This window comes from Eleutherodactylus coqui, chromosome 6, assembly GCF_035609145.1.
Source record: "Eleutherodactylus coqui strain aEleCoq1 chromosome 6, aEleCoq1.hap1, whole genome shotgun sequence".
Lineage (NCBI taxonomy): Eukaryota > Metazoa > Chordata > Amphibia > Anura > Eleutherodactylidae > Eleutherodactylus > Eleutherodactylus coqui.
The window spans coordinates 8,086,407-8,111,096 of NC_089842.1; the positions used below are offsets into that span (position 1 = coordinate 8,086,407).

Consider the following 24,690-nt stretch of genomic DNA (forward strand, 5'->3'; position numbering starts at 1 on the left):
TACCGAGATGCTAAGTGGCGCTGCAGGACTTGGAATGCTTTGGTAAAGTACGTAGGCTGGTGTAGTGGGAAAAGCAGAACCACATCTTTTTAAAGGGGTTGTCCGACTATTTATGGCCCATCCTCAGGACAGGTCATCTAAAGCGAATCAATAAGGGTCCGCTGCCCAGGGTTAGCTGTTCATTGGGTCAGTACACTCATGCACAGAGCTGATTTCTGCAGGAAGCAGACAGCTCCATTCTCATGGGAGTGGCCCGGACTGGTATTACAGGTAAATTTCCGAATAAAATGAATGGGAATTTTGCCTACAATACCAAGCCTGGCCACTGCAGTAAGAACATAGCTGTCCACGTCCTGCAGAAGTCAGCTCAATGCATGAACACGCGGCCTCAGTGAACAGTTAAGCAGTGGGGGTCTTGTGTGGCAGACTTCAATCGATCCACCAGGCAAAACCTTTAATTTTTAGTTCTTGCATCTCATAGGCACCTGCTGTTCAAAACAGATAATTAGCAAGTGACATATGTGGTTTATGGTAATCCTCATTTGGATTTTTCCATGGTATTAAAAACCAAAACATAACGAGAAGTCATTAGTATATTGATATAATTTTATTTAATACATTAAAAGGTACTTTTAAATCCTTCTTGAGCAGCAAAGAGGGCGAGTGCTCTCTGAAAAACACCTCATTGGCCATGAAGAACGCATCCACAGGATGAGCTCTTCAGGTTCTTCACAGTCGTACAGCAGCACAATCTGCTACAATCAGTCTGCTTACTTGCATCTACTGTCGGCGTCTTCCTCCTTATCCTTGGCACAAACTCCTCATTTCGGGTTCTTTATAGCATTTGTATCTGATACTGTGTGGAACGTCCTACGGCCGGCCTCGCTAACATCCTACAACGGTGGAGTCGTAACCGGAGAATAAACACATTAGCATAAAGAAAGTTATCGGCGTACGTCAGAAATCTAGAGAAAATGGAAGCATTCATAAGTAAAATATTTCATCTTCTCGCTCCACTTAGAGGTTGATTGTGGTCAGCGGCGTGAAGATGACGAGGATGTGTACTAAGAAGTAACAGCAGTAGCCTTGCAAGATTGTCCTGTTTATACCAGTGTAAAGACATCCGATAGCAGCAGTCAGAACAGGAATGTATTGGTTTGGTCCGAAGCAAGAAGAAAGAATTGTCTTAGGAGATATTTGACTCTGACGGACCCCTTTAAGGAAGTCTGTTCCCTGAACCTCACTGTCTAGAGTGATCCTATCATAAGATGCGGAGCTTACAGGTGAACATACCTGCACCTTTACTTTGTTCCACAGATACTCCAATCCAGAAGCGTTTCCTTCTCTGCGTTTTCCACTCAGAATGCTCATTGTGGTTTAACCATCCGATGGGCGGTTCATCTTCCAAACTCATTCCCGCTGTGTCCTCCCTCTGTGTCAAACACCCCCATTATAATGTTGATAGACTGCGCCTGCACTGCACTTGGGGATTTGGCGCATGCGCAGTGACATACTTTCATGTGATGTCATGCACATGCACTGAAGCCCCAAGTGAAGCGCAGGCATAGCCTATCTGGGGAGCAAAGAGCTGGAAACGTCAATCAACATCATGATGGGCGTGATAGAACAAAATAAGGGGACACTTAAGGTCCTTTTACATAGGTTGATTCTCAGCCCAATGTAATTGGAGAGCAATCAACAAACATGTCAATCGGCACTTGTTTACTTCTGTGTACATGAGCAGAGAATCACTGCTTCAGGAACAAATTAGCATTATAACGATCATTGCTTAGGCCAGCTGTATAGCTTCCTGCTCACACGGGGGCATTTAAAGCGATCAGTCAGCATTTTTATGCTTGCTGAAAATCAACGATCAGCCAAATGAACGAATATTTGCTAGTGAATCGATTGGAGGAAAGTTTATGCCCAATAATTGGGCCGTGTAAAGCGTCTTAAAGCGGTACTCCAGGACTTTAACTACAGATGATCTATCCTTACAATAGGTCGTCAAGCTAATTAATGCCGTCCGGCTGCTCACGATCCTCGCCGATCAGCTGATTGTTCAGCCTGCTGTCAGTAAATCGGCAAATACATCATCATCAGTGGTCAGCAAAGGAAGTGTAATAGCTGACTTCACTCCAATTGCAATCAATGAGAACGCAGCCTCCTGTTATACCCGCGGCTTCTCACTGTCGTAAGGACCACACATCCGGCCCTGACCACAATGTAATATGAGACGGTGCTCCCATATATTGGAATGGGAGTGAAACTGGCTATTACACTTCTGGCACTGACCACTGATGCCAATGTGATCATCTGGTCGACGGAGGTCCTCCGAACAGCGGGACCCTGTCAACTACTGAGGACCTGTTAGGGTGTGTCAAAATTCAAAAATGAGGAGGGCTAAAAAGTTGCAGCTTGACCGGAATTTTTCAAAAATGGGTTTGGTAAATTTATGTAATTTGGTCTTGTTTGGTAAATGAGCATGTGACTTTGTTTTTTACGTTATTATGCAATTTCCGATTAACCTGTGAGCTCTTATACAAATGATACGCCTCTTATGATAATATGTATGCTAACGTATCTAAAACTCGCACATACGCTCCACGTGGACGGGTGGGTTTCCCGGGTGGTTTCCCGTCCCTTACATTCTGACATTGCATTTGTTGCCCGAAAGCTGGAAGGCGGCTTCATCACTAAACACTAAAGACTCCAAGAACGTCGCCGCGCTTTGTTGTCCGCTTTCATGGCAGGTAATAATTACCATCGGTAATAGTCGGTGGCGGGAAGTCCAAGTCTACACTTGCTCCGACTGTGGATTTCTGAGGACCTCAGGTGAAACTTACATGGGCGCTCCACTGTTTTCACGTTTACTGGTGGACGGATGGGTGATTTTTGCTTACAGATGCAGCCTTTTTCCTTAAAATTGGAGGACCACCTACAAATTCTGCGCCCGTTGGGCAGAGCGTCACCGGACTTTGTTAAGAAATTACGTTGAACACTAGAGATTGTTAGACGTGAAAATCAAGTATCCCGTCTTCGTTGGCAGCCATATTTCCTAGTGATGACCATGGCAAAATAAAACTTTTTGGACCTCATTTAGTAAAACCATCTAACAATAAGTTGGTCCTTGTTGTCCATAGCAACCAATCACAGCGCAGCTTTCATCTTACCGCAGCAGCTTGAGAAATTAGATCTACTCTGTGATTGGTTGCTGCAGGCAACAAGTGTGTCTTACTGTTAGACAGTTTTGCTAAATGAAACTTTTTGGTATTTTGTTTCCATTTGTATAAAATTTCTGTATTTGAGTGATGTAAAACGGGATTTATGAGGGTTTCACATCAGGGGGATCATTTGGAATCACCCCGTACACTGTTTTGTGAAAGTAGTGACTATTGCTTTTGTTCAAATGCCGATTTACTTAGCTAAGTATTGGCCCATGAAAAAAATAACAGCGGATTTGAATTTTTGGCATTAGAAAACATAATTTTAGATTCCCTATTACCAAAAAAATAATTTTTAACCCTCTAAATGACACACCCTTGAGGCTAAGGCATCAGTAGTTAACAGGACTTTAACCAGTGACTAGTATGGAGACTGGTCTGGACACAATTTGTGACCTGTGCAAAGGTCATTGTACAGGGAGGGGAGGAGGTGAGCTGTGACATCACCTATTGTGAATCCTGTGTTATCCATATATAGGTGTCACCTCTCAGTGTAATCCTGCCTGTGATAATAATGAGATATTTGGTTTGAAGCCTTCTCTACAGATCAGGAAGTGACAGACTACTATCAGGCTCTGTGGTCATTGTGGAAAAAATGCAGGATTTGTTTTTTTTAACACAAAAATGGGATTTCTATAATAGGTCATATTCTGATGACGCCTTTCCTTTACAGTCCTGGAATACCCCTGTAAGTTTCATCTCTTGGCCCCATATCTTATGATAGGATTACTTTGGGCTGCTACATCCAGGTGACAGACGTCCTACAATGCAGGCGAGCCGTTTAGTAACTCCTCTTCCATCCTGACAGAATAGACTCCATGTTTAAAAGGACAACAACAAAAGATGAAATTATTCATCCCCGTTTATATTGCTCCTGGAATGGTATTCTACCATGTTTTGCCTACACCGTATATCTAATATGTGATGAGGAGGTTGCATTATATCCTATGAGTACATGTGGAGAGATAGTTGTCGAGACATTCATGCATTTTATGTAGATTTAAAAAAATTGACATGAGTGTAATAAAGGGTGACGGAAAAGTGGGAGAACTTGGCTATGCAAAGAGGGGAATGTAATGGAAATTCTGGTTGATTATCTGCCATGAAGATGAGGTGCAGAATTGTAGGTAACGTATTTGATACACAATGTTACATGCAATAAAATGTAACAGTTTGGACAGTTCCAGTGTTACTTTGTAGAGCAACATGTGGTTTTCTCCAGCAGCTAAAAAAGAAATGATACCACACTTATTTGGAGGTTGCCCTGTCTCACGTTGAGGGGTCTTTCATGCTTTATAGTAAACATGCTCAAATGACAATCTTCTGAGCAGAACATCTTTCCCTCGTGGTCTCGGCATGGTTGATGTAAACAACACACAGTGAAGGGGAAACAATGACGGCAAATTTAGATGTGGAGAACTCATAGAAGACTGTCTGTAAATGTATCTCCTTGTACCATAGATCATATTTAGAATAACTGTCCTGAAAGAAATGTCCTTGACAGCCATCTACCGCTCAGATTTAACACGGTAGCGTAGCACAAGGTATGCCAGGAGGCGAAGTCCAACAAAGAAACCTCCCAGCACAAGAAAGTCAATGTAAAGTTTTGCATCCTCGACATCAAGTTCTTGTAGGACTCGATGAGGATCTTGGAATGGATGGTGGCATGGTTCTTCATTGCACTGTAATTTAGCACGGTCCATGCCATAGATAGTCAGGATGACTCCTTCAAACCCATACCTGTAGGGCAAGACCAAAAATAACTTTAAACACAATCGTATCCAAGATGTTAAGTACAAGATATGAATGGCCCCTTCATCAGAGCCCCCATCTAGTAGCCCATTGGACCTCTTTAGGCCTTCAGAACTGCAGCAATTCATTATGGTGTAGATTCCACGGGGTGATGAAATCATTCTGCAGGAATATTGGCCCCTGCGGACAGGGAGACTTTTGGGGTTTTACAAATAAGATTGAGGAACTGATATGTTCTGACCAGCTGACAGAAGGGGTCACCAATTCATGCTGCTTGTGCCAAATTTTAGCATTCCAATCAGCACAGTGCAACAGAAATCTGGGTCTTCTGACTTTCGACTGATCAGCAATTCAATTTTTGCACTCTTTATCTCTAGGAGTTTCACCTTCCTGTTTCTCTTAGACACAATGGCGCTTGGACAGGCTGTCTGCTGTTATAGGCCCTCCACGCTAAGGAACACTGAGGATATGTTAGTTTGAACACCAGTGTTGTATTCAACTGCAATTTGCTTGACTGCGCAGTGCCCATTGGGCAAAATGATTCCTGACATCCTCCTCTGACCCCTTTTGGTGACGAGCTGTTTGGATCCACAGGATCCCCTTTCCCTGGATGTTTTTCCTTGATCATCGTCTTTGGTGCAGAAATGCTGCAGATCTTGATGTGGAATTTTCCGCTGCAGAAGATCCGCAGCATTGCCACCACGTGTGAACGCAGCCTTACGTGGATTCACACTGAAACTGGGCCATAGAAAACTCTTCATGTGATTTTATGCTGCACTCCGGGGTCACGGCTCTAATCCCCATACAGGGAAGCCCCAATTGTGAAAGGGTCAGGGGCTCTAATAAAGGGGCCATTTAGTGTATTGGATACTGGAAACTAAAGGGGTCTTATGGCAATATCCAAACAGAAAACTTTTAGCAACTGTATCACACATGAAAAGTAATGTCATAATAACATGAACAAGTATCGCTTGAGTCTGTAAGTCACAGCATTATAGAGAACCTAAAAGGGGTCCTTCATGGGAAATTAGTAAATAGTTGAACGACTGGAATCCACCACACAGGCCCCCGGCCAGTCAGCTGATTAGCCGCCCGCTGACAGCACCGTAAATACACAGGGGTCGGAGCGGAAGCCCCTGCTCTTACCCCTGCATAGTGGCCGGCACCTGTAACTGCAGGCGTATCTCCCACTGATTTCAGTGAAACCGCAACCTGCAGAAACAAGCGCCGGCCCTTGCACACGGGTAAGAGCAGGGGCCCCGCTCCGAGCCCTGTGTATTTGCAGCACTGTCAGCTGATCTACCAGGGTCGTGAGTGGCAGATCCCAGCCGATCAACTGTTGATGACCTATCCCAAGATTAGGTCATTAATAGTATTTTGCCTGGAAAACCCATTTACGGGCTTATTCACACAAGCCGGAGGATTGCAATTTCATAGAAGGAATGCGAGGCGGTTTTGAATGAAAATTGCATATTGACATGCGCGATACTTGGCCCGATATCGCGCTCGCCCGTGTGAATGTAGCCTAATACTGTCATTGATTAATTATGAGTAGTTAAAAGAATTGTAGAATCAAGATGCCATCCCTTGTACATATGCCCTATCAGAGTGGGGTCCCCTTGACATCCCGCTTTTTGTTCTGTCCTGGCGGACCTTCTCCTATCCTCTTACTTCAAGATGGCCATTCATGTTAATGGCTGTCCTGTAATACTGCATTACCCCTGCAGCAGAAATATCAATCTAGGTATGGCTTCCCTAGCTTTGTGTTGAAGGCACCAAGAGTGGGACTTGGGGCGATCAGCTGATTGCCCATGACCTGCAGTCTCACAGGGTTTGTGCATCTTGGCACAGCCCCCTTGACTAAGGGTAAGTAAATAGTCAATGATTGTATGTGAGCGATAGGGCTGTGTTGCAGTACTTGAGTGTGAAGGGCAAAACGATGGGACACTGCTATCTGGTTTCCTATGGCGGGCTACCGGCAATGTATGCTCTGTAGTTTACAGGTAGGTGATTAAGAAACAGAGGTAGTCAAGATGCCACCACCCCAGGAGGATGCCTCACCAAGGGAAAGTAAGTGCGATACAGAGTTAGAAGACTAATGCAAAAACACTGGGGTTCAACGCAACCTTTTTGGGTAGGAAAATAGGAGGGCAAGGAATAAAACCCAACTTCTCTGAAAACCAGTAAATATGACGCATTTTGATGCTAGTGCCTCTTCCTCAGATATGCCGGGTAGTACACAACTTTAGCCATGGGGAAAGTTTAGTTGTGTGTATATACATGGAGAAGTAGGGTTCCTAGTCAGAAGCAATGCAGAGAATAATGGCTGCTGGGCTTTACAACGTGGTTGTGGCATTCAGTAATATTCTTATATAGTATAGTCAAAGATATAAAATATAATAATATGGTGGTCATATCCTTTCTGCCCATTCTGACCTGACATATGAGACGTATGAACTCCACTGCAGATATGTTGGAATGGTTTTAAAGCTGACAAAGAAGCCTGAGAATAGTAACACCGGTATTGCTGTAACGGGGCCCACGAAGGTCGCAACCTTAGAGAAAGAGAAAATATGTTATTCAGTATAATTATACACTTCGTTAAGCAGCAGATTTGGAAATAATTTGACAGCAGTTTCTTTGTACTGTTAAGGCCCTTTTACACACAAAGATAATCGCTTAAATTGCTAAACGACTGAACGAATTAACAAAGTTTTTGCATAACATTACACGTAGAGATAATGGCTATATTTCCCTCATTAGCTAAAGTAAACTTTGCAGAAAGAGAACTAGTTGTTTGCTCAGGTCGACATGTGTTTATGCGAGGGATTATCAGGCCTGCAGGATTCTATTGTCATCTCCCTGCAGAGTAAACAATATACTCATTGTGTATGCAAGGCATATACAATGAGTATGTTGTTTAGTCTTAAAGCCACTCAAAATACTGAATGATTTCCATTCAAATGGAGCGAATTTAGAACAGCCTGGGGACTATTTTTATGCTGCCTAAAAACCAGCGTTAAACGACAAGTGAACGAATTGTGCATGACTGCCTGCGTTTACATGTAATGATTATCGCTCACTTTCGGCAGTTTGAATGAATTTTGAGTGATAATTGTTGCATGTTAAATGGTCTTTAGAGATACATCATGAAAAAGAATAAACTCTCTAGTATTCATTCTGATGCATAAGTGACAATCAAATATGACCTCCTTGTAATGGGAGGGTTCTGCATTCCGCCCTTTCCTTATGTTTCCCCACTCTTTCAATCATCTTTACCTTTGTCGTCTGCTTCCTTCTCGGTCATGTCACCACATCTATTACTTATACATAAATGACTTCCAGCCTATACCACGTAAAATTTTCACTAACGGCATGATCCATGTACCAGAAACCCATTGATTTACATGCTGAATTTGAAGACACTGTGCACTGCTGTATTGTTATGTCTCGTCTACTAGTTTGTCGTTGAGGCAGTTGCTATCGATTACAGTGGGTCACTTGACCACAGTGCTGCAGCTATGGTTGTCTAGAGAAGATTTCCTAATTGGTTAACCTTTCTTTAAATGTTCTTGGCTTCTGCATGTGTTGCTGGTTATAGCATAAGCTATATCTGTTTAAATCCAATATTACATGTATGCTTCTAGTACTTTGTTCCTAGTCTTGATTTGTTTCTTGTCATAGTAATTTCATTCCTGTGTTTACTTCTGGTCCAGCTCCTGCTTCTAAGGGCCCTTTCACATGGACCAATAATTGTTCAGATTCTCGCTGGATCGCGGGAATTTGAAGAATAATCATTCCTTGTAAATGCTGCCAGTGAATGAATAACAAATGATAATTTGTTCACTTATTGTCCATAATTCAGTTTTGACAGGGATAAAAACTGAACCACGATCGGCCGATGTAAACAAGCTGTTGTTCATCTATAAATGATCTGTTTATTGCAAATGGTTGCAGAAGTGAGCTATGGTTACAGTAACTGAATGATCATCTCTCCTGTGTGAAATGCCCAACAATCATCCCTTGTAGAAGGGTACTTAGCCTTGTAGTTTGTTTATGCTTTCCCTGTTTTATTTGTCTTTTGTCTTGCTAGTTTGTTCAGCTCTGCTCAATTTGGTTTTCTTGTCTCTGAGTCTTAGTGCTTATTGTTTGTCAGGGAGAGTATTTCAAATAAGGTTTCCACTTGGGATATCATTTTGGCATATTTAGGGACAGTGGTGGCTAGTGTTAGGGTCAGTGTCAGGGTGAGATTAGGGAAAGACTTAGGGACAGGTAGCAATAAGGTCAGATATCTGTTCATCTCACCATTTGCGCAATATCTTATACCATCATCTGATTACCATCCCCACCCTGTTCTTGTCATCTATTGGTGAGTTTGTATTCTTGCATTTTTTTTATGTACTAATGCTTTATATTATTGTTATCTTGATTGTTCGTTGTTAAATAATTTGATCCTACTGTAAATCCTGGCAGTATCTGAGTACTGGAAGACACTGTTATTATCCAGAAAAGGCAGTTGTTATAGATGAAGTCCGCTGCAACACAACATGCCCTCTGAACGCCAGGGAGATGACTGCTCCAGTGAGAGGGGGACGGGGAGCTTAGGGCAGGTTAGACAGGTCCTACTGGTGGGGGATTCAATTATAAGGGGGATAGATAGGGCAATTTGCCACAAGTTCCGGGATCGTTTGAGTTCAACACATCGCGGATTGGATTGACAGATTACTGTGAAGGGCTGGTGAGGATCCAGGGGTCATGGTGCACATTGGCACCAATGAACATATTATAGGTCAATGGAGGGTCCTCAAAAACGATTTCAGGGACCTAGGATCCAAGCTTAGGGCGAGGACCTCCAACTTAGTTTTCTTGGAAATACTACCTGTACCACAAGCCACAACAGAAAGGCAGCAGGATCTTAGGGAGGAAAACAAGTGGCTCCTGAGTTGGTGTAAGAAGGAGGAGTTTGGGTACCTGGAGAACTGGGCTGACTTTGCTACAGGCTCTACCATAGGGATGAGCTCAATCTTAATGGGGAGGGTGCAGCTGTGATGGGGGAGAGGATGGCTAGAAGGCTGGAGGAGTGTTTAAACTAGGGACTGGGGAGGAGGACAAAAAGAAAAACAAGGGGGTAAACACTGTGGATAGCAACCTGGGACCAAGTAATGGGAATGAGGGTCGAGCAGGGGGTGGGGTTAGTACAGTTAGAACTGACAGAACAGCTAATAGTACCATTAGTAGCACAATGAATATAAAGAACAACAACAACCGTATAAATTGTATGGCAACGAATGCAAAAAGTCTGATCGGTAAAGTGGGTGAGCTTGAAGCGAGAATGACTGATGAAAATTACAATATAGTGGGAATAACTGAAACATGGCTTGATGAGAAGTGCAATTGGGCGGTGAATTTACAGGTTTACAATCTCTTCAGAAAAGACCATGGGGAACAGAAAGGGGGAGGCGTTTGTCTGTATGTTAAATCCTACGTAATGCCAAGGCTACGGGAAGATATAGGTGCAGGAGATGAACGCGTGGAATCTCTGTGGGTAGAAATACAGGGAGAAAAAAATAACAAAATACTGATAGGGGTTTTTGATAGGCCACCAAAAGCAACAGAAGAAACTGAAATCTTATTATTAAGGTAAATCGAAGATGTGTCAAACCGCAATAAAGTAATTATTATTGGGAATTTAATTATCTGGATATAATATGGTAAGACGAAACCTGCAAATCTCACAGGGGTGATAAGTTCTTGAAACCAATTAAAGATAGCTACCTTACCCAACTTGTGCAGAAGCACACTAGAGGGAGGGCCACTCTGGACTTACTATTAACTAACAAACCAGACAGAATCACGGGGGTGCAGGTGCACTTGGGAAACAGTGACCACAATATGATTACTTTCCAGCTGTCATTCAATAAGAAGCCTTATCGAGGAGCGACAAAAAAACAAAACTTTAGTAAAGCAAAATTCAGCTCAGCGCTTCTATCGGTAACACTAATTGGGACAACATCCTCATAACAGTAGAGACCACAAATGGGAGAAGTTCAAAAACATCCTAATTACCTCATGTGAGCAGTTCATACACATTAAGAACAAAAGAACTACAAGTAGAAGGAAACCAATGTGGCTTGACAAGACTGTAGCGAAAAAGCGCTAAAAACATACAGGGAAAAAATGATGTAAGGAAAAGATCAAAACTGTCGAGGAGGAGGCAGAAAGACTGATTGCCAAAGAGAGCAAAAATAACCCTAAACTATTCTTCAACTATATTAACAGTAAAAGGATTTGCACTGAAATCACTGGCCCTTCAACAAATAATGCAGGAGAAACCATAGAAGACGATGGGGGGAAGGCACATCTGTTAAATAGTTTCTTTTCAAATGAATGAAAAAGTAATGTCACACAAGATGCAGGGGAATAAAATGAACCCCTGGCTAAATATTGCATACCTAACACAGGAAGAAGTGCAGGGCCGGTTAAGGCTGTCTGTCCATGGGCGAGGCAGAATATCGATAGCGATATTCTGCTGCCAGGAAGCGGGGGAGAGAACTGACAATTCTCTGCGGTGAGCCTATCTGATAGATAGGCTCACTGTGGAGAATCACGGCATTCCGCGATTTGAGTACCACGAGCGGAGAATTGCTATGATTCTCCGCTCGTGGACAGGGGGCTGCGCTTCCCATAGCAGCGCTATGGAAAGCGTGCACTGCGTTACTCACGGGCGGATTATCGCCGCAGATAACACAATGCACTATCGTCTGTGAACAGGAGCTCCAAAGACGATTAAAATCGATAAATCGCCGGGTCCAGATGAAATACACCCAAGGGTTCTAATATGCAAAAGGGGTCCAAATATGAGCCTGGTAACTACAGGCCGGTAAGTCTCACTTCAATAATTGGAAAAACATTTGAGCTGTTTCTGAGAGACACCATCCTGGAATACCTCAAGGAAAACAATAGTATAACCCCTCACCAGCATGGGTTCATGAGGGGTCGATCGTGTCAGACCAATCTGATCAGCTTCTACGATGAAGTAAGCTCTAAGCTGGACCTGGGAGAGTCTATTGATCTCGTATATCTGGATTTCTCTAAAGCCTTTGACACCGTGCCGCATAATAGGCTGATATATAAAATGAGACAGCTCGGATTGGGTGAAAACGTGTGTAATTGGGTAAAGAACTGGCTCAGAGATAGAAAGCAGAGGGGGGTAATAAATGCATCGTACTCTGATTGGGCCACCGTCGCTAGTGGGGGGCCACAGGGCTCAGTATTAGGCCCCATTCTGTTCAATATATTTATCAACGACCTGATAGAGGGGCTGCACAGCAAAATATCAATATTTGCAGATGACACAAAATTATACAAAATAATTAATACAACGGAGGACAATGTACGGCTACAAACGGACCGAGATAAGATGGGGACTTGGGGAGAAAAATGGCAAATGAAGTTCAATGTTGACAAATGTAAGGTTCTGCACATGGGCAGCAAGAATGGATGTCACCAATATACACTAAATGGGGTACTGCTAGGGAAAAGTGATATGGAAAAAGACCTGGGGGTACTAGTGGATTGTAGACTAAACTGGAGTAACCAATGCCAGTCAGCTGCTGCAAAAGCTAATAAAGTCTTGGGGTGCAGTAAAAGAGGTATAGGGGTGAAGGACGAGAACATTATCCTCCCAGTATATAAGGCACTTGTCAGGCCCCACATGGAATACTGCGTACAGTTCTGGTCACCGGCGCTCAGGAAAGATGTTGCAGAGCTTGAGGGGGTTCAAAGAAGGGCAACTAAACTAATAAACACAATGTGAGGACTGGAATACCCAGAGAGGCACCAAAACTGGGATTATTTACCCTGGAAAAAAGACGGCTAAGGAGCGACCAAATAACTCTGTATAAATACATGAGAGGACAATACAGGGACTGCTTCGGTAACAGGAGGGCATCCACTACATCTAGAAGAAAGCAGGTTTCATCACCAACACAGAATGAGTTCTTTACTGTAAGAGCAGTTAGACTGTGGAACTCTCTGCCTGAGGACGTGGTGATGGCAGGATCCATAGAGGAGTTTAAGAGAAACTAGATGTCTTTCTAGAGCGCTACGATATTACAGGATATAGACATTAGGTGACCAGCGGGGTTGTTGATCTCAAATGCTGATCCAGGGATTACTCTGGCTGCCATTATGGAGTCAGGAAGGAATTTTTTTCCTCCAAATGAGCTAAATTGGCTTGTTGTTTTTTTTATTCCTCTTGACCAACAAGGGGAAGGGGGGGGGGGGGTAAATAGGCTTAACTAGGTGGACATTGTCTTCTTTCAGCCAAACATACTACATTACTATGTACATCCAATTTTGCCATCTTGGGTCCAGCCAATGCCATTACAAAAACATAACATAGTTTTCTTTTTCTCAAACTATACTGACATCATACATTATACAATTTACACATTTTTGACATTACTATGCACTGGGAGAATTAGGGGAGTATTATACACAAGTCCTCCAAAATTAGGAAAAAGTTTTTCTTTTTTTCTGTTTCTGATCATTTACTCCCTAAATTAGACCTGCAAAATGAAATAGCAAACAGCTCCAATTATAAATAAGAAAGCTCTACATGAAGTTGGACATTCTGGGTTAGGTAACACCGCTCCCCGATCCCCGCTGTCCTACGCTTCCTGCTGCACAGCAATGATGTCCCAACAACAGGACATGTTACTGCTGCAGCTCATTACCAGCTGAAGTGAGCTAGTGATTGGCTGCAGGTGGTCACATGTCCCTTGTGTTGGTAAAGTAATCATTGACTCAGTGAAGCAGGTAGTGAAGACCAGATGGGGACCGGGCACTGGAAGAATGAGAGTGATGGGGAAGCAGGAAGGTGAGTGTGGCTTTTTTATGCTAGTCCACCACTCTAGGCCTGTTTCAATTTTTTTTTCTTCCCTGGACAACCCCTTTAACCCAAAGAACAGGTAACGATACAGAGCTGTCATGCCCTACATACTTCAAGGCCGCCATCCTGCTCTCCCTGCTGATCCCTGCTGCGGTGCTTCTACTGGGTAGCGTCCTTCCCTCTCCAATGCTCGTCACCTCTGACCTTAACTTCCTTCTCACCCCCATGGTTATTCTGAGTCCCATCCAACCATGATCTCAACTCGTGTGTCTGTGACCACTGTGTGGCGCTGCACTCTGGTGTCAGTCTGTTCAGTTCAGCTTTGGCAAATGGAAGTTACTCCTGCGTTAGCAATCTGTGCGCTCCTTGGAACAAAGTCTCATGGATTAAAGGGTGAATATTAAATATTAATGAATCCGTCAGACTCTGCACATGGCTGTAGCCCTAAACCAAATCCATTGCAACCCCATGGAACCACAATATTTTCTGCAAGGCACCTGCGAAAAACTAGAATACACATGGAACTTACCTGTAAGGAGTTGGAAGCTGCTCCAATTAGAAGCCCCAGTGATTGTGCAACAAGAGCAGTAGAAGTAGCAAGAGCAGAAAAGAGGAGGAAACGAGTAGCCTCAGGGGGCTGACCGGTCATCCAGTATACAATGCTGCAATATGCTATAGGGCAGATTACCTGGAGAAACACATGTAAAAAAGCACTGTTCGTAGACGAGCCTTAGATAATAAACAAGTAGCCTATAAATTACTTCATACTCATCAAAAAAATATCACTTTTGCATTCTTTATGATTATGTTTAAAGGGGGTTGTCTGGCTTTAAGCTATTGATAACCTATCTTCAGCGATAGTAGATAGGCAGGATCCACCATCCAGAAACCCCCGCCGATCAGTTGTTTGCCAGGCTGATGCTCTCGTACTTGGAGATGATTTCTGGAAGAAGCAGACAGATCTGTTCCCACCAACCAGGTATCGTATTGCAGGCAAACTTCCAATAGAAGCGAGTGGGCTGCAATACCAAACCTGACCACTGCAGTGGGAATGGAGCTGTCTGCTTTCTGCAGAAGTCAGCTAGGTGCATGAGCACAACAGCCTAGAGAGCAGCTGATCAGAGGGTATGCCAGGCAATGGGAGGGGTGAGGGGCGGAGAGGGGACGGGAGCTCAGTGCACTGCTCCCAGCCCAGCCCGCCTCCTCCCCCTGCAGAGAGGGACAGCGTATATTAGCTGGGCGTGAAAACCTGGCCGATATATGCACGTCTGAATAAGCCCTTGTAATCCTGCATGGTGCACTACACGTATCGTGGTTTGACACCCTGTAGCTACTCTTTTGTACAGGAATAAACACTAAACAGCCACCCCCACCTCAAAATAAGGAGAGTTTATGAGTGGTGGCTCATCGGTGTCCTCACATGTTTAACCTGCATTCTGGCTGTCTGCATGTTGGGGATAAGTGGTTTATATGGCGGCCCTCTTGTATCAGTAAGTATTTGGCTGTTTTCTGTGATGTCCTTGTCATTATAATCGATAATGGTTGGTAATATCCTCTTTGCTCCCAGGTTCTCCTTCTGCTGCAGGTGCAGGAGCTCTGGTTCCTAAAACCAATGTAGTATGCATCAGTGTATGCAGCTTCCTGCTGCAGCATTAGGACCACTTGTACATCGGCATCCGAAACTAAAGGGGAACCAGTGAAAGATGTGGAAAGGTAATTGTCTGGGGTCAAAATTAATTTAACGGTCAGGTCTGGGGTATATTACTAATGGAGCCCCGGTCCAAGTTTATTTTGGAGGTTTGGTCTGGGATCTGAATCTATTTGTCTTGCTATAAAAGCTGAGTATGGATAGTAGAAGGGAGAGGCCAAAGATGTCTGGGCACAAACCTTTGCAGCGGTCGGAAGAAGTTAACATATTGGGCTGGGCTGGATGGAGAAGAGAACAACTGTAATCAGAGAAGATGCTACCTGTGAGTCACTGGATTTAATTGTACTTTTTTGAGTCTGCGGCTGCTTCTGATTAGCAGTGTACTCTTGCAGTATAGTCTACAGTGTGATTAAACACAGCTGATCACCTGCTTTTTATGACCATTCAGAATATAATCCTAGATCTGTCCCTGTACATATATGTATACATGGCCGGCCTTAGTTACATGCAACCCTTGCTGTCACACAGGATGCTAGCAACTAGCTTATAGGGGCATCAGGCAGATGTAGTCTGGGGGCAACTGCCTCTCCCTGCTGTCCCCCCTTAAGGTCAGCCTGGGCAGATGGTCTCCTTTCTCCATGCAACAGCATATTTTGGAGCTACATGAATTATTCTCCTCCTTGCATCCTATTGGCCCCCCACGCAGTATAATTGCTTAGTACAGCTACTGTATTCAAGTAATAAATCTGATTCTGATTCTGGGGCCGTATTTATGTTATGAGCTTCATTCTGCCATTGTATCTGTTTATTGAGGTTGGTTTGTGCTGTATTTCTGAGTTTGGTTAGTTTTTATGGGGTATATTGTATTGTATATTTAGATTATATCTTCTTACTGAGCTTGGTTCTGGTGCTGTATTTATGTACTAAGCTTGTTTTTTGGTACTGTATTCATAGTATGATATTAGTTCTGGTTCTGTATTTATGTACTGAGGCTGGTCCTGAGGCTGTGTTAATGTTATAAGCTTTGTTCTGGGGCTGTTTATATAATGGGATTGGTTCTGCTGCTGTATTTGTGTACTGTGCTTGGTTCTGGTAGTCTATCTATGGTATGTGCTTGGTTCTGGTACTGTAATTCTTCACTGAGCTGTTCTGGTCTAGATATGATGCTATCTTGCTGATTTCTGCTTGGGCAGACTGCTTATTCGTTCAATATACAGTGGATATAAAAAGTCTATGTTTTTGTCATGTTAAAGGGGTTTTCCAGGGAGAATACTATTGATGACATATCCTTGGGATAGATCATCAATAGTTGATCAGCTGAGGTCCGTCACTTAGGAACCTGACCAATCAGCTGAAGCAGTGCCGCAAATACATGGAGGTTGGAGCTGAAGCAGCGAAAGACTCCGTGCCGACCTCTGTGTAGTGGCCGGTGCTTGTAAATGCAGGCACAGCTCACAATGATTTCAATGAGAGTCGTGCCTGCATTTACAAGCACTGGCCACTGCACAGAGGTCGGCGCAGAGACTTCCGCTGCTTCTGCTCTGACCTCTGTGTAGTTGCAGCACTGACAGCATGCACCCTCTCAGTTAATTATAATTGGTCGGGGTCCCGAGCAACAAACCCCAGCCGATCAACTATGGATGACCTCTCCTGGGAATAAGTAATCAATAGTATTCTCTCTGGAAAACCCCTTTAAACAATCCAATAATTTCAGATTTCTCTCCCCCCTTCCCTCTCCCATGACCCATTATCTCTACAATTCCATTGGAAAACAAACTGAAATTTTTTAGGGTGGAAAAATAAAACTAAAATAATGTGTTTGCATAAGTGTTCACACCCTCTTATATTCGGGGGTCTGGTTGTGTTCAGAAGTATCCAATCGCATTGAACTTCCTGATAACTAGTAGTCAGCACTCCGCGACCATTATTTACAGGGATACTGATCTCCTGTAGAAAGTTCAGCTCTTCTAGGAGGACTTTTCTAACATTTTCTTAAAGATCTTCCGTAAAGATCTTACAGCACATCAAGGGAGTCTGACTGTTGGAAGGTGTCAGTGAGGAGAAGCTGGCCAAGACATCTCCAAGACATTACATACACCATGGAACACAGTGAAGATGTCCTCAAGAAGTGGATTACATTTGGCCTAGCAGTGACCTCACCAAGAACTGGACGTCCCTCAAAAATTAATAAAAAGACCAGAAGAAACTTGGTCCGGGAGGCCAAAAGGCCGACAGCAACATTAAAGGAGCTGCAGGAGTTTCTTCCAGGTCCTGGTTGTGTGGTCATGTGACAACCATCTCCTGTGTTCTTCATATGTCTGAGCTGTGGGAAGGGGGGCAAGACAGAAGGCTTTTTTAGTAAACAAAAACATCCAAGCCCGGTCATGTTTTGCCAGAATCTCCATCAAATCTGCCAGAAGTCTGTGGAGAACTTGTTCTGTCTGATGAGACCGAGGGGGAACTTGTTGGCCAGAATTCCATAAGAGATGTTTGGTGTAAAGCCAATACTGCCATCACCAGAAGACCCCCAGACCACAGTGAGGATGGTGGGAGCAGCATTATGTGGGGGGCTATTCTGCTGATGGAACTCGGGCTTTAGTCAAGAGGGAGAGAATTAAGAACAATTCCAAATATCAGTCTATTATGGCCCAAAACCTTCAGGCCTCGGCTAAAAAGCTGAAGATGAGGAAGAATTTCACCTTTCAACACAACAACAACCCAAAGCAGACGGACAAATCAATTGGCTTCACCAGAAGATCAAAATTTTGGAATGGCCCAGCCCGAGCCCAGACGTGAATCCCATTGAAGATCTGTGGGTGTCCTGAAGAGGGCGCTACACACGAGATGTCCTCACAGTCTGACAGATTTAGAGCGCTTTAACAAGGAAGTGTGGGCAAAGGTTGCCAAGTCAAGATGTGCCAGGCTGATAGACACCGACCCAAAAAACACTGAATGCTATCATAAAGTCAAGAGGATACATCAACAAAGTATTAGTTTTAGGGTGTGCAGATTTATGCAACCACTTTATTTTAGGGTTTTTTTCACACCCTAAAAGATTTCAGCTTGTTTTCCAATGGAATTGTACAGATAACGGGTCACATGGAAGGGGGAAATAAATCGAAAATGATCTTTGGCGGATTTCTTAACATGATACAAACATTTTAACAAGGGTGTGGGGACTTTTATTTTCCACTGTATATAGTAATTTTATATATTATGGTGGGTGCCAAAAAACATTCTGCACAGGGTGCCATCTAACCTAATGCCGGCGCTGTATGCAGAGTATGTAAAACCTACAGAGAGATCAGCTGTACAATGTATTATTCATCGAGTCATAGGCACCCAGTACACACGGTCCTGCTTTTCAGTCTTTCCTATTTCTCTACTGGCTTGTCAGTAGATCCCATCATATATTTGCCTTGAGCTCCACTGGCTTACAGTACACAATGAATATTGTTCTAGAAAGATCCGGAGACTTTACCTGGAAAGGGACGTCTGCCATTGTCTTGGCTAGATAATAGGCCTTTAGGCTGTACCAGTAATTGAGGTGTTCTCTGAGAAAGACTGACATCTCCAGAGGAACTAGGGATAAAGAAGAAACAGTGATGTGGAAGAGGACGAATAGCAAGAAAGTAACCAAAGACTCAAAAAGGATGAAATAATCATAGAGGGGAGGGTGGTGGACCGAAAGAAATGGATGGAAAATAAATGTAAGGGATTATAGGAGGTGAACAGTAGATGCTATAGCAATAATAAGGATGGAAAAGAGGAAAATGGGAGTAAAAAAAGGGTGAACAAAAAGTTGTCCAAAATAGCTTGTCATAGACAGAAGTGAAAAGTCTGCTGGTTCATTGATGGAGCTGATGGAGCTGACACCACCGAGAACAGATCAGTCCTGGGGAGTCCTTCAAGGACAAGCGCCCCTAGAAAGGGAACTCCTACAGCAAGAGCTCATATTGTATACTAACGGTCAGCAGCTTTGTCCATCAAGTCTCTTCATAGCCACCAATCAGCAGCTGAAGAATCCCGTCACATGAAACGTGCTGTCCAATCTGTTGGCATCATGTTATAGAGCAGAAGGAGCTGAGCAGATTACTATACAGTTCTGGGAGAAAATAGTTGGGATAATATGTAATTGGTTGATTTAAATCCCTGCTAGCTGTGGTTACTGTATCTATGTCATAAGCTTGGTTCTGGTACCATAACAGTGTGGTAAGTTTGGTAATGATACAAATCTATGTTGTAACACAAGCCAAAACAATGCCCAAAGGGCAAAATAAGCCCATGATTGTGTCCCAGACTACTGACACTTTGATGGACAACTTGTGGCCCGTGGGCCGTATGTCGTGCAGGCCTGACTTAGACTTTAGATTATAGTGCACAGACTGGTCATAAGACTGAGGGGGTCTTCTTGTCCATTTACAATGGCTGGGAAGGGTTGGGTGGGAGGCATATAGGGGCAATTGGATGGCAAGAGAGCTTTTAGAATGCATCATGCTGTGGCAACAACTTCCGAGGCCAGCGGGCCGTTCTGTAAGTGATTGACAGCATTTCTTGTGTAAGTGTTCCTACAGAGATAGCTGTCAATCACTGATAGGACCGCCCACTGGACTCCTAAGTATTGAAAGAGCAGGGATTAAAACCCAAGTTCTACTGAATTCTCCTCACAAAGTATGTATCAATCTGCCCGGCTCCTCCTGCTGTATAACATGCCGCCCACAGATCAGACACCATGTTTAACGGGACGGGTTCACTTTAACGTTTAGAACTCTCTTGTATTTGGTATCAGCTTGGGGAATAAAATTTGTATGAAACTTTCCCAGACTTGGCAGACTTTTCTAATGACTATGGCTAGCTTAAAGCGGTTTTCTCACAAAAGAGCATTTATTACCAATCCACAGAATGCACCCAAGTGTCCCGGCATATCTGTGAGGAGGAGCAGGTGAGCATGGGCGCTATGGCTTTATCCAGAAGGAGACGATTGAGGGCCCTCAGATTTTGCTGTAACTCCGAGAGAGTTATTTAACCCTTTCATGACCAAAGGTCATTGATGCGCCTGCATCCAGGTCACGTTCTGCAGTATTCCCACTTTCAAAAAAATCATAATTTTTTTTTGTTTTTGGGTGAGCTTGCTTTTTGCAGGAGAAATTCCAGTTTTCAATGGTATCATTTAACACACCATATAAAAAAAAGGGTTTCTGCCGCCATCTTTTGACCACCATTTAACTTTTTTATTTTTCCATCAGTGGTGCTGTGTGATGTCTCATTTTTTGCCTGGCAACCTGCAGTTTGTATTGGCACCATATTGGAGAACAGAAAATTTTTCAATAGCTTTTTATTCAATTTTTCTTGGAGACGGAGGGACCCAATAAGCGCAAATTCTGCCGTTGTGTATTTTTTTTCCTGATGGAGTTTATCGTGCGTGATTAATAATATGATATTTTAATTAATTAGATTTTTTAGATTTATTTTTTATTTTTCATATGCAATGACTGGGAAAAGGGGTTTATTCTACATTTGATATTTTTTATTTTGACAATACAGGGCGTGAACGTGCAATCGTTTGATCGCTTATGCAGTGTAATGCAATACTATGGTATTGTAATACATTGTATTTTAACAGGCTGCCTATTAAAGACAAGCCATAGGCCACTGGTGCATCGTTAATAGGCAAATGATCATGGCAGTCTTCAGAAGTCCCCAAGCTGCCATGACGCCTGAACGACGGCATTTAAAGATGTATGTCTTTGATCCCGGCTGTTGCAGTCAGCTGTCAGAGACTACTGATACCCGCTGTGAATGGTTGAGGCTCCCAAGTCCGCTCCTTACACAGCATGTGTTGTAGATGACTGTTTACAGCCTACCTGCGACACACAGGGGTTAAACTGACAGCCCAACCGCCACTCCATACAAACTCCTTCCTCACCACCGACTCAGGACCCCATTGCCAGTCATCGGTGGAGGTAATAAATCTTCTCTGTTCTTTGGAAAACTCCTTTAAGACTTATAACTAGAATCTTAATACCAATAAGAATCAGTTGACTGAATAGTCGTTGCTCTTACAGGTCAACACAGTTGGCATAAGAGCTGCAAACATAAGAAAGAGCATGGAGAAGAAGAGGAAGCCCGTGTTATTGAATACTTTGCTGGCATCGTCACCAATGTGCAGGTACAGCAGCCCGATCAGAACCCCGATACACAGGTGAGACATGAAACGTAGGTGAGTCAGGACCTGGGAGGGTGGGAAAGTACAAGCAACATCACATGTAATGCCCCCATATAGAGAGAACGTGTTGCCTGTAAGAAGAACAGAACAGGCAGCGTCATGTGATACAAACAGACTTATTGGGTGGAAAACATGGGAACAATTAAAAGAAAGGTTCATGGCCAACGAGGGATCGAGACAAACAACACAAAAAGAAAGCATCACATTATACAAATCAGGACAGGAACCGTATCAATACGCAACAGAAAATAGTGCATCTACCCTCAGTATCTACGGCAGGCCTTTCATTCTATCCCCGGATGCTTGTTTTTTCCCGGGTATTCCGGAGACGGTACATTTTTCATGTTTTCACCGGATCACTGGATAGGTGAAAACTGATAGATCTGTGGGGGTCCTACCACTGGGACCCCCACTGATCCCGAGAACAGGAGTCCTGTTGCCTCATTGTGCCTCATTTCTTGGTGACATCAGATGGAATGAAGACGGAATGCGCGGCCGCTGCTTCATTCATTTCATTAGGACTGTTGGAAATAGCCGACTCAACTATCTCCGGCAGTCCTGCTGATCATGAGTGGAGCAGCACTGCGCATGCGCAACTACCATTCTGTGCAATCACCTCGCTCTGGACCACAATGAGGAGGAACGGAGAAACAGGAGCCCCGTGTTCGGTATTGGTGGGGGTCCCAGCTGTTGGACCCCCACTGATCTATCAGCTTTCGCTTATCCAATGTATGGGTGAAAACTTGAAATAATGTACAGTCTCCGAAATATCACTTTAAAGGGGTTGTGGCAACATACACAACCATTCCCTTAATGCAGGACCTGGTGAGACTAGCTCATCATCCCGGGTCCAGCCCTCGGCACCATTGGCAATCAGCTGATTTTGCTTGGGGAAGCCATGGCTGTCCAATCCTTTTTCCTGTAGCAGCTGCTGCAAAGGAAATGTAGCGCTAGAGAACAACCATTGAGATGAATGGCCGCCCTCTAATAACAGACCCACACAAGGTCCACCACAACAGCAGCCATTCTTACTGAGCCCTAATAGGGATATGAACATGGCTTGTGCTCTTGGCACAACCCCTTTAAGCCCCATTTATTTCATGCTGACCGCCTTCTTTTAACATACCGTATCTCTCAGGATGGAGATGAATGTGCGCTTGAAGAGGATGCGGAACTGGTTCATGGAGCTTGTTGCAAAAGTATGGCTCTCAACGTGGCCAGAGACGTCCTGCTGGAAGAGGAAAGGACTAAGCATAGGTTTAGCACAGAGACACAATGAAGACAATTGTGGAGGGAAGGAAAGTGAAATGTTAAAGAAGAATTCCGGAGAATGGGCAAAAGTTTCCTAAGATTTCCAATTATTCGAAAGACCCGTGTAAATCCTCACACTGAGCTCCAGGACATTTTTTTTGCTGACCTGCACCACCGTCGTGTTCCAGACAACTTCAGATTTCCAAAGTTATTTAAAATGGACGGAAGAACTACATCTCCCACAATGCATTTTTAACATTAGAAGGTCCTATTGACTTTCATATTAAAAAAAACGCGGCAAAATTGCGTGAAAAAACATGCGAGAAAAAACGCAAGTGTGCAGGAGGCCTAACGTGTCCCTTTGAGATTAGTCAATTGTACTTTCAATAAACTTAATCCACAGTTCAGTGAATATCGTTCCTTACCCATCCCCCACACAGACGGCAACTATATTACAATATAATGTACAACTACAATAGCAAACGTTATAACCCGATACATTTAGATACATCCTTATGGTTATTTCATGGGGCACTGCTTTGCTCTCTTGTGGCTGGGATATACATTATGTATCGCTTTCCTTGTACACTCACTTTACCTAATGTGCAAGTTCAGTTGTGCCAAATCCAACCAGTTGGACCGCATCTTACTGTATTTGTGTCCTGCTTTAGATTTAAGGAATAAGCCTTTTTCCCATGGTAAGACTCGGTTGACTTTATCCTTAAATTCCCTCAATGTAGGAGGGTGCATCCAGCCAGTGCTGCAATATCAGTTTATATGAGTCTATATGTAAGAATCTCGCTACCACTAGTTGTCCATGCTCCTCCACTGGTAGATCACATATATACCCTAGGATACAAACTAATGGCGTAAACTCCAGATTTATTATGTATACTGTGATAGGCCCCCTGCACACGGGCGGAAATTCCGCCGCTGGAAGCCTGCATAGGATTGCGTTAACAAACACAATCCTATGCAGACGTCCACGGTTTGGCCGCGCGAAATCTCGCGTGGCAAACAGACAGCGGCTTGTCCTATTTCTGTGTGGGGCTCGCAGAGCCCCGCACAGAAATGTCACTCACCCGCCGACGGCTCCGGTCTGCACATGCGTCGGCTGCCCGGTACATGCAAGAGCCGGAGCTGCGGGGCGCGGGTGAGTACGCACTGGTCCCTGGAGGTGCGCGGGTCGGGTCCCGCGGCGAGAATCCTTGCCGCCGGATCCGACCCATCCATCTGCAGGCGGCCTTAGTCACAGAGTGGACCTCCCTCCAGTATCGACTCAATATATTTGTGACAGTCTATGTGATTCGCTTAGGGACAACTTAGGCGTCATCTGCAGGATTTCATCCCAATGTGAGTCCTCTATGGGACCAATATCTGCCTCCCATTCCGGAATACCCCTTTAAAGTAAATCTGGTACTTGATCGATGGTCCAGCACTACATAAAACTTACTTTTGTTGTATACTGTAGGCTAATTAAACATCTGGGCGGTCTTCATGGTATCTTAAGTCACGGACTTACTCCTCTGAACAAACCCCCTCCCTCTTGGCAGACAGCATCTTTGAAATCCCGTTTTACACCTGTCTCTTCTGATTCTTAGCTCTGCCATAGTTGGATCGCAAGTGCCATGCCAATGTGAGGCCGGGCGTCAGACATCTAGGCTTACTGTGCATGACCGAGAAGGGGAAGAGATGG

The 24,690-nt window shown here is 43.9% G+C and overlaps 1 protein-coding gene across 1 annotated transcript in view; it reads right to left on the minus strand.

Moving 5' to 3' along the window:
* Nucleotides 1–643: 643 nt before the first annotated feature.
* ABCG4 (ATP binding cassette subfamily G member 4) overlaps nucleotides 644–24,690 on the minus strand; it is a 67,830-nt gene continuing 43,783 nt past the window's right edge. Inside the window, exons 11-16 of the mRNA XM_066606121.1 lie at nucleotides 22,870–22,974; nucleotides 21,581–21,749; nucleotides 18,999–19,099; nucleotides 14,399–14,557; nucleotides 7,413–7,531; nucleotides 644–4,964 (exon numbers count right to left, since the gene is read on the minus strand). Coding sequence (XP_066462218.1) covers nucleotides 4,733–4,964; nucleotides 7,413–7,531; nucleotides 14,399–14,557; nucleotides 18,999–19,099; nucleotides 21,581–21,749; nucleotides 22,870–22,974 — 885 coding nt within the window. The 3' untranslated portion in view covers nucleotides 644–4,732. The remainder of the gene's footprint in view (nucleotides 4,965–7,412; nucleotides 7,532–14,398; nucleotides 14,558–18,998; nucleotides 19,100–21,580; nucleotides 21,750–22,869; nucleotides 22,975–24,690) is intronic.